The 10,528-nt window shown below is 45.3% G+C and overlaps 1 protein-coding gene across 1 annotated transcript; it reads left to right on the top strand.

Moving 5' to 3' along the window:
• The first annotated feature begins 790 nt into the window (after positions 1–790).
• On the top strand, positions 791–9,705 carry LOC140426508 (vascular cell adhesion protein 1-like). The gene is made up of 9 exons (XM_072511372.1): positions 791–925; positions 1,378–1,659; positions 1,959–2,249; positions 2,369–2,635; positions 2,729–2,992; positions 4,160–4,423; positions 5,598–5,861; positions 7,787–8,041; positions 8,138–9,705. The coding sequence occupies exons 1-9, from the start codon at positions 865–867 to the stop codon at positions 8,305–8,307; spliced, it is 2,118 nt and encodes a 705-aa protein (XP_072367473.1). The 5' UTR covers positions 791–864; the 3' UTR covers positions 8,308–9,705.
• Positions 9,706–10,528: the final 823 nt, after the last annotated feature.

Here is a 10,528-nt window from a genome sequence, read left to right as displayed (position 1 = left end):
TTCTCTTTCAGAAGCGCCATGGCCTTAGTGTAGTTGGGCGCATCCCGGATAAGGGGAAAAATATCGGAGCTCAACTGTGTGTACAGGATCTGGAGCTTCTGTGCTTCTGAGGGTTGTTCTGTCGCTGCTCCGATGTAGGCTTCAAAGCAAGCTAGCCAGTGGTCGAAGGCCGACGTGGCGTTGTCTGCTTGAGGGTGCAGCTGCAGGCGATCAGGCTTGATGTGTAGGTCCATCGCTGTATAATCTCTGCATAATAAATTGATGTATTATCAATTACGACGAGACGAGAGTAGAGAGTAATCGAGGCTTTATTAAGCAGAGATGTGTGGCCTCCTGCAGCTGCTGCCAAAATGGCTGCAGCTCGGTGAGCACACACATTTATACTCCGCCTACTGGGCAGAGCCAGCAGGCAGGGATCTACCTCCGTACCTGTAGTACAGGAGCCTTACCGTATTACCTCTCATATACGTACTATACAAACAGTGGTGACTACCACACACACCCCAAGGGTGCACATAGCTGCCCCAGGCCAGATAACGGACACTTTCGAACTTAGGTTACCTTAGGTCCCTTGCGAACATTTTTGCTGTTTTTTTCTCTCACTCGTGTCTGCTTTTTGTTTGCTGTTCTTGGCTCCACTCATCTGAATGGGAAGTTCCCAGAACGTTTCTGGACAAAAAAAGCAAGGGAGGGTGTTAGGGCACGTGGTTGGGAATTTCTTTCAATATCGAGGAGGAAGGGAAATTCCCAAGTCAGACAAACTGCTCTATAAAAAGGACAGCGCAGCTGAGAGATCCCCTAACTTGTCAGCCTTCTCTGACCAGGCCTGAGCTTCACAACAGCAGCTTGTTTTGAGCGGGCACTATGGCGAACGGAAGATCATTTATGTATCTTGTACTGACTCTCGCAATCCTGCTCACAACTGGTAAGTCTTTTGATTTGATATCCTCATTTTTTACCATAATTAATTTTCATTATAATTAGTTCACAATCAAAAACGAATTCAAAAGATCTGTTTTGGCTTTCTGCTCAATTAAAAATACATTTGTAAAGTTAAAACAAACTTGTAGATTTTCAACATCAAATCATGATTGGAAACTTTCTATGGGCGTTTAAAACATTGCATTTGTAAACTTCTCTCAAATCTAAATTGTCAGTTAATTTTATTAATCCGTGCGTGTTTTTATTAAATTGTAAACTTTTAAACATTACATTTGTAAACGTTTTAAATGAATCTACTGCACGTTTGCTTTATAATGTTGAAAGATTACTTAATGTTTTTATAGTTATTTAAAAAAAATATTTGTGAATATTTTTTGTGAGTTTGTGAAGTATTTTTTTTAAATAAGTTTGACCCCCCCCCCCCCCCCTACACAGGATCTACCTTCAATTTAAAACTGGAACCAAAGTCAGAGATGAGGTGGGCCCGGATCGGAGGGGAGTTGGTGCTCAGCTGCAGAAGCACTGGGTGCTCCACATCTCCTCGCTTTAGCTGGAGAATCGCAACGGACAAGCCTCGTGGGGGAGAGGTCAGCGATCAGGGCGCAGTGTCGACCCTCACCTTCTCCCCGGTGACCTTACACAATGAGGAATTATACATCTGTTCTGCAACATGCGACAACCAGAATCTGCAGAGCTCCCAGGAGGTGAGCGTTTATTGTGAGTATTAACTCATCACTGACTTTTTTAAATGTTTAGTACACATTCTGGGTGATTTATTTTAAAATGATTAGAAACAAATTAAAATCATAGAAAATGCAAAATATTTCTAACCCTTTCAGAAGTAACTGTCACTTCAGAAGTGTTAGTGTCACTTACCAGCGGTTTGAGGAATGTTTTCTGAGTCTATTGGTGAGTGACTGGATTACCAGCACCTCTGGTGGATCTGGAATTAATAGGTTAATGGTCAGGAGAGGGTGCAATCACTGAACACTCTCTGTTTGATTCTCTGACTGCAGCTTTTCCAGATGAGCTGGTCCTGGAGATGGTCAACGTACTGGAACTGGGCAAGAACAACACCTTGAACTGCACCGTTCCTGATGTTTATCAGGTTGGGGTCGAGGTAGAATTGCTGAAAGGAGACACCCTTTTAAATAAGCAAGAGTTTTTCCAAATGCCGGTGACCATCACCAGTGAACTGGTGCCTGAACTTGGGGACTCCGGGAAAGAGGTCAGCTGCCGTGCCCGCTTACTCAGTGAAGAAATACCAAGCAAGACTTTGGAGAGCAAGTTAACTTTACAGGTTCTGTGTAAGTATCGACTTAGAGATTTGAGTTCGCCCTCGGTATTCATCGGGCTCTCACTAAACATTTACAACTCGCTCGCATTGTACTGACTAAGTTATTTCTCACCCTCCCTCCTTTTGTAGATGCTCCCAGAATGACCAACATTTCTGTAACACCATCCCACACTGAGAGAGAGGGCCAGGACATCCTACTGAGCTGTGTTACCAACAGCAACCCCCCTGCCAGCATTGTGTGGAGCAAAGAGTCAGCCCAAGGCTGGTCAGTGATTGCCAAGGGGAAAACAACTCTTCACCTGCCAACAGCTCAGATTGGAGATGCAGGGACCTACCGCTGTGAAGTCAGCAATGAGCTGGGGAGAGAGAGCAGAGAGCTGAAGATTCACGTTCTGGGTAAGTGGATCTCGCTCCAGGTCGATTCGATGATGTTGACTTGAAACAGCCTCTTGTTATTCACTCATTCCTCTTCATGGCCTGTCTTTACAGGTGCCCCCAGAAACACCAGGCTCTCTGTCACACCCCCTGTTGTGAAGGAAGGAGACCGTGTTAGTGTTACCTGCACCAGCCACTCAAACCCATCTGCTCGGATTGTACTGAGGAAGAAGTCCGAAAGTGGACAGGTACAGCTGGGCTCGGAGAATGGAACATTTACAATTGGTGCCGCTCAGTTTGGTGATGCCGGGCAGTATGAATGTGAGGCCATCAATGATCTGGGATCAGACAACGCAACGGCGAAGCTGACTGTTCAAGGTTTGTACCCTTACTATCTCTGAAATACTGGAATTGTATTTTATACAGTTTAATATTGAGAAACACATTATAGGAATGAACTGCCCCTAATAACACTAATCTGTGAAGTAAGACTGGGTTTATCGGGGGAGAGCAGCCTCCTCGGGAAGGATTGAATCCCAGCTAACAATTATATTTTTATAATTGATCAGCTCAACAAAATGGAGGCTGTTAACACTGCCAATTAGAACACATTCACATTGTTATTATCCACTATCGGCATCATATCGGCAAGTTAGTTACAACTTGGGGTAGGTACAAAGTAAAGTCTCCCCTATTTCCCCAAAGAATATGATCATCAATCACAGGAGTGCTCCCTTATTTCAAGTTTCACCGATCCTCAGATTGATATTTTGAGTTTGATATTTTGTGTCAAAGTCAGGGTAGAGTCTGTGATATTGTTTGTGCCCTTTACACAATGGATGGAATATTCCAAACCCATCCAGGCTCTCGCAGAAATGAGACAGGAATACAATTGTATATTGCTGGTCTCAGAGGACCTTCTCTGGTTTTAACGAAAGGCACATGTTCAGGAACACCTGGATTTTATGGTGGTAGCAGAGGTCACACAGCTGGAGCATAAAGTAGGGGAGGGGATGAACCTGTTACAGTGCTCTGCAGAACCCGGGGCAGTACCTTGGCAACCAATGAAGTGCCAGGCGGCATCCATGCCATAGGATGCTGTTGTTACTGGGTGTCTCTCCCTGGATCAAAGAATTCCTGATAAGGAGGCCCTCCCACTCTATTTCCCACCTGACAGCCTCCTGATGAGGCGGAGGACCCACCAACCACTGGTTAAATACCAGCGAGGTGAGGAGAAGCCTTAATTGGCCAACTAAATGGCTTAATTTGTCTCTGGGCAGGTGGCATTGGGCAAAAACATAAGGGGTATGCCAGCAACCATCCTTCTGTGCCAGTTTACTAACCTTCTGGCCTCCCAGTCCATCCTCCAAGGTCTTGACAAATCCATCCCATAAAACCACGGTATGTGGCATTTAAGTCAAACCCACCATCCACAGATGTGGTATTGCTGGGTATTTCTGAATATATCAAGCGCTCGATTAATAATGATTTCAACCAAATCTCTCCAGATGTGAAAATAATGGGAAATATCTTCTTTCTTTACAGGTGCCCCCAGAGACACCAGTCTCTCTGTCACTCCCCCTGTTGTGAAGGAAGGAGACCGCGTTAGTGTTACCTGCACCAGCCACTCAAACCCATCTGCTCGGATTGTACTGAGGAAGAAGTCCGAAAGTGGACAGGTACAGCTGGGCTCGGAGAATGGAACATTTACAATTGGTGCCGCTCAGTTTGGTGATGCCGGGCAGTATGAATGTGAGGCCATCAATGATCTGGGATCAGACAACGCAACGGCGAAGCTGACTGTTCAAGGTTTGTACCCATACTATCTCTGAAATACTGGAATTGTATTTTATACGGTTTAAGATTGAGAAACACATCATAAGAACTAACTGCCCCTAATAACACTAATCTGCAAAGTAAGACTGGGTTTATTCGGGGAGAGCAGCCTCCATGGGAAAGATTGAATCCCTGCTAACAATTAAATTTTAATAATTGATCAGCTCAACAAAATGGAGGCTGTTAACACTGCCAATTAGAACACATTCACATTGTTATTATCCACTATCAGTATCACATCAGCAAGTTAGTTAATATTGATCTTTATTATTGTCACAAGTAGGCTTACATTAACACTGCAATGAAGTTACTGTGAAAATCCCCGAGTCGCCACACGCCAGCGCCTGTTCATGGACACGGAGCGAGAATTCAGAATGACCAGTCATCCATGGCTTTGAAGGTCTGGGTTCGAACCTGGTCCCGGGTCCGTGTCCGTGCGGAGTTTGCACGATCTCCTCACTCCCACAACCCAAAGGTGTGCAGCGTAGGAGGATTGGCCACGCTAAATTGTCCCTTAATTGGAAAAAAAATTAATTGGGCATTCTAAATTTAAGAAAATGTCCAAATCACCTAAGAAGCACGTCTTTCAGGACTTGTGGGAGGAAACCGGAGCACCCAGAGGAAACCCACGCAGACACTAGGAGAACATGCAGACTCCGCATAGACAGTGGCCCAAGCCGGGAATCTAACCTGGGACCCTGGAGCTGTGAAGCAACAGTGCTAACTGTGCCACCCACAACAACCTGGGCTAGGTACAAAGTAAAGTCACCCTGTTTCCTTGAGGAATCCACTGATCATCAATCACAGGAGAGCTCCCTTGTTTCAAGTTTCACTGATCTTCAGGGTCTGAGTTTGAGCTTTTGTGTCAAAGTCAGGGCAGAGTCTGTGATATTGTTTATGGCCTTTACACAATGGATGGAATATTCCAAACTCATTCAGGCTGTGGCAGGAATGAGTCAGGAATGCACTTGTATATTGCTGGTCTCTGAGGACCTTCACTGGTTTTAACTGAAGTCACTCCGCCGGTAACCTAAAACCACAATATGTGAGCCAAACCAAGCATCCCCAGCTGTTTGGTATCGCTGGGTATTGCCAGGTCTAACTGGAGTGTCAGATTGATAATGGGAAATATCCTTTTTCTTTAAAGGTGCCCCCAGAAACACCAGGCTCTCTGTCACACCCCCTGTTGTGAAGGAAGGAGACCGTGTTAGTGTTACCTGCACCAGCCACTCAAACCCATCTGCTCGGATTGTACTGAGGAAGAAGTCCGAAAGTGGACAGGTACAGCTGGGCTCGGAGAATGGAACATTTACAATTGGTGCCGCTCAGTTTGGTGATGCCGGGCAGTATGAATGTGAGGCCATCAATGATCTGGGATCAGACAACGCAACGGCGAAGCTGACTGTTCAAGGTTTGTACCCTTACTATCTCTGAAATACTAGAATTGTATTTTATACAGTTTAATATTGAGAAACACATTATAGGAATGAACTGCCCCTAATAACACTAATCTGTGAAGTAAGACTGGGTTTATCCAGAGAGAGCAGCCTCCTCGGGAAGGATTGAATCCCTGCTAACAATTATATTTTTATAATTGATCAGCTCAGCAAAATGGAGGCTGTTAACACTGCTAATTAAAACACATTCACATTGTTATTATCCACTATCGGCATCATATCGGCAAGTTAGTTACAACCTGAGCTAGGTACAAAGTAAAGTCTCCCCTATTTCCCGAAAGAATATAGTCATCAATCACAGGAGTGCTCCCTTATTTCAAGTTTCACCGATCCTCAGATTGATATTTTGAGTTTGATATTTTGTGTCAAAGTCAGGGCAGAGTCTGTGATATTGTTTGTGCCCTTTACACAATGGATGGAATATTCCAAACCCATACAGTCTGTGGCAATTGAATATTGCTGGTTTCTGAGGACCTTCTCTGGTTTTAACTGAAGGTTTTAACTGAAGAACACCTGGGGCGGGATTCTCCGACCCCCCCCCCCCGCCGTCGGAGAATCGCCAGGGGGCGGCGTGAATCCCGCTCCGACGCCGGCTGCCGAATTCTCCGGAGCCGGTTTTTAGGCGGGGATCGCGCCGCGCCGGTCGGGGGCCGTTGGCATCGGCCCCCCCAGCGATTCTCCATGCCCCGAAGGGCCGAGCAGCCTCCCGTTTTCAGCCAGTCCTGCTGCCGTGGAATAGACAATGTCCATACCAGCGGGACCTGCCTTTGAAGGCGACTTCCGGAGTCCCCGGGGGGGCGAGGGGGGATCTGGCCCCGGGGGGGGGGGGGGGGGCACAGTGGCCTGGCCTGCGATCCGGGCCCACCGACCGGTGGGCGGGTCTGTGCCGTGGGGGCACTCTTTCCCTCCGCGATGGCCGGCGCGGAGAAGAAACCCCCTGCGCATGCGCAGGAATCACGCCGGCGGTTCTGCGCATGTGCCAACTCCCGCCGGCTGGCGGAGGCCCTTCGGCGCCAGTTGGCACGGCGCCAAACACTCCAGTGCCGGCCTAGCCCCCGGACGTGCGGAGGATTCCGCACCTTGCGGGCGGCCCAACGCCAGAGTGGTTCACGCCACTCTTTGGCGCCAGTACGGCCCACCCCGCCGACTGCGGGAGAATCCCGCCCCTAGATTTTATGGTGGTGGCAGAGGTCACACCGCTGGAGCATAAAGTCGGGGAGGGGATGAGCCTGTTTCAGTGCAGAAAAGGGGCAGTATCTTGGCAACCAATGAAGTGACAGGCGGCGTCTTTGCCATAGGATAATGTTGTTACTGGGTGTCCCTCCCTGGGTCAAAGAATTCCTGAAAAGAACGCCCTCCCACTCTATTTCCCACCTGACAGCCTCCTGACGTGGTGAAGGACCCTCCAACCACTGGTTAAATAACAGCAGATGCAACAAAAGGCCTTAATTGGCTAATTAAATGACGTGGTAAGGGAGATCCGGAGTGCAGAACTCATTGTTCAAGGTTTGTAAGAATAATTCTGATTGTATCACAACCTAAGGGCAGCATGGTGGCACAGTGGTTAGCACTGCTACCTCACAGCGCCAAGGTCCCTGGTTCGATCCCGGCTCTGGGTCACTGTCCGTGTGGAGTTTGCACATTCTCCCCGTGTTTGCCTGGGTTTCACCCCCACAACCCAAAAGATGTGCAGGATAGGTGGATTGGACTCACTAAATTGCCCCTTAATTGGAAAAATAAATTGGATACTCTAAATTTATTAATTAAATTTATTAATTTAAAAAAATGAATGTATCACACCCAATCCTATTTTCTTGGGACAATAAAAACTATCACACATATTGTTACTAAAATGTATCTTTCTTTTCTAACCCTACAGTTCTGACTCTTTGGGCACATCCTTCCAAGTCGATCACTGAAGGTGAGAATGTCACCATTGGCTGCACTGTTCACAGCAGTCACTCAGCCAAGTTCACCTGGAAGAAATTAGAGAACAACAGTGAAGCCATTCTATGTTCTACTAATAATTCTTTTACAATCCTTGAAATAACTCAAAGTGATGCTGGATTTTATAAGGTTGAAGTAATCAATGAATTTGGGAATCAGACTGGACTTGTGAAAATAATCGTTTTGAGTAAGTAAAATATACTTATGGCACATTGTTGCAAGAGGTGGTTGGAGCCATTATTTTACTGAAATGTATTTCTAAACTTATTCTGTCTATCTGCAGAAACAACACCATATGTAATACCCGCTGATGAGAATCCTTCAGGAATCCTAGTACCAGCGTGTACTGGGGCATTGGCATCCGTAGGAGCACTTCTTAGTGTTCTGTATTACATCTACCGCAGAAGCAACTGCAAGGGATCATACCAAATGCCAGGAGAACAGATCTTGTGAAGAAAGAAAGGACTGGAGGGATGAACATTCCTATTGCTCTCATTGTTTAATCTCCAATGCTCAACATCTCTCCTGTCAGGAGCAGGATGGCGGACCAGGAAAGAAAAATGAAGCATAAGACTATCCCTGCAATATGTATAAGATTCAATAACATCATTGACAGCTGGCAGCCAGAGAATGGAAGGCAAAAGGACACTTGAGCTCAAGTCACTTTATTGTAGATAGTCCTCAGAATCTATCGAGTATCTTGGAGGGAATAAGTCTGTGACATTTATGGATCCGGAGTGCATGTCATGTTACTGAAAATAATATACAAACTTTAAATAGTCACTGGCTAATAGTAAATAACTTATTGGTGTCTGATCACCCATGGATACCAGATGCCGAATCAGATTCTAGCATTCAATGGTGAAGCAGACATTCCAGCTGCTAACTGGTCCTAGGTTGGCAGGCCGGGTGAAACAATGTTGATTTCCAGTTCATAATAAAATAATTCAATCATCTGCAGGGTAATGCTGTAGATTATCTATACTGGATTTTTAATGTTGTCCAGCATCCCTGCCAATACATATGAAGCTGCTTCTACAATTAGTTCCAAATGTTTGGAGCCAGGCTAAAACCCTCTGTGGCTGAATCGAGGCACTGACTGCTGGATTAGACATGGGTACTGTGTGCTGGGCTGAGACACTGTGCTAGAAACAGTCTCTGTAGCTGGGACTGGAAATCTTGCCCACTGCAATATAAATCAAATTCAGTTTGCATTACAGTCTGCTTTGGGTAATAGAAAAGGTTTTTTTGTACAAAATTTTAAATTATCCAGTAATTTGAACTAAGCAACTAAATGAAAACGGTGTTTGGGCGGCGCAGTGGTTAGCACTGCTGCCTCACGGCACCGAGGACCTGGGGTCGATCCTGGTCCCAGGTCACTGTCTGTGTGGAGTTTGCACATTCTCCCCATGTCTGCGTGGGTCTCACCCCCACACCCCAAAAATGTGCAGGCTGGGTGGATTGACTACGCTAAATTGCCCCTTAATTGGAAAAAGAATGGGTACTCTAAATTTATTTTAAAAATGAAAACAGTGTTTACTTTTATTCACTGAATTCAAATTATGCAATTTCAAATCAGAAGTAAACTTAGCAGCAAAGTGTATTTTTATCACAGCTGCTAAATTTCCTTATAGGCAAAATATGAAAATAATTAGTTTCCAAGTGGGAGATAAGTTAAATAAGGTTTAATTGGATCTATCCTGTATATGTACGGAAGACTCACCAAATGGAATTAATGTTTTGATTGATTCTCAAGGTGATTGAACATCTGGAACTATTGAGTGTGAATGTTTGACAGATTGTACTGACGACAGTTGTGTTTTTAATAAATTGAAGATTTTTTTTTTAAAAGCGCTTGCTGGTGATATTTTGCGAATACTGCTGGGTGAGGGGTAAAATATAAGCTCAACAATATCACTGGGCTCGAAAGGGGCTGTGTCTTAAATGTGACAGGTTTTTGGTTATGGATTTGGCTAAACATTATGTGCAATGATCACATTTAATTTCAGAAAGCAACTTAAAATTTTGAGTTTCAGGTGAAATAAACTATCCCGGTTCCTCAAATATTTCTGAAACTGATATCCCAAAGAAATCATGCATATTTACAAACTGAACAGCTGCTCATGGGTCCAGGGAGTGACAGAGTGAATTATATTTAATGGATGTTCTAATGTCTGGAGAAATAGGGGAAGGCAAAAGTCTTATACACCGGGGGGCGGGATTCTCCGAAATGGAGGCAGAGTGCTCGCGCGCCGGCGTGAATGGCGTCGAGGTTCACGACGGCGCGAAATGGCCCCTATCCCGACCGATTCAGGGCACGATAATGTGCATAGAACAGGGACCGAGCCTTCCAGTTTCAGTCAAAAAAGGTTTGCCAAGCCTTGTCCAGCATTATTTTCTGAGTAAAATGTCTTTCACTTGCCTGGCTCTGTAATGTGCAAAGGAGGCCAAAGTTTTGGTTTCTCTTGGGCTCGGTGGGTTTTTAGGGGGTTACCAAACGTATCTTTTTTTTTAGGGAAATTTGCTTCTACTTTTTTTAAATCAAGGAGGAGGAAGTGTGTCAGCATTTAATGGAATTTAAATTGGGGAGCCACAATACATCAATAGCATGACAACACAGTGACTACAGAAACTAAAAGTAAAAGCAGAAAATGCTGGAAATTCTTAGCAAGTC

The sequence above is a fragment of the Scyliorhinus torazame genome, chromosome 7 (assembly GCF_047496885.1).
Source record: "Scyliorhinus torazame isolate Kashiwa2021f chromosome 7, sScyTor2.1, whole genome shotgun sequence".
In the NCBI taxonomy this organism is placed as follows: Eukaryota; Metazoa; Chordata; class Chondrichthyes; order Carcharhiniformes; family Scyliorhinidae; genus Scyliorhinus; species Scyliorhinus torazame.
This window is presented reverse-complemented; position numbering and strand designations above follow the sequence as displayed.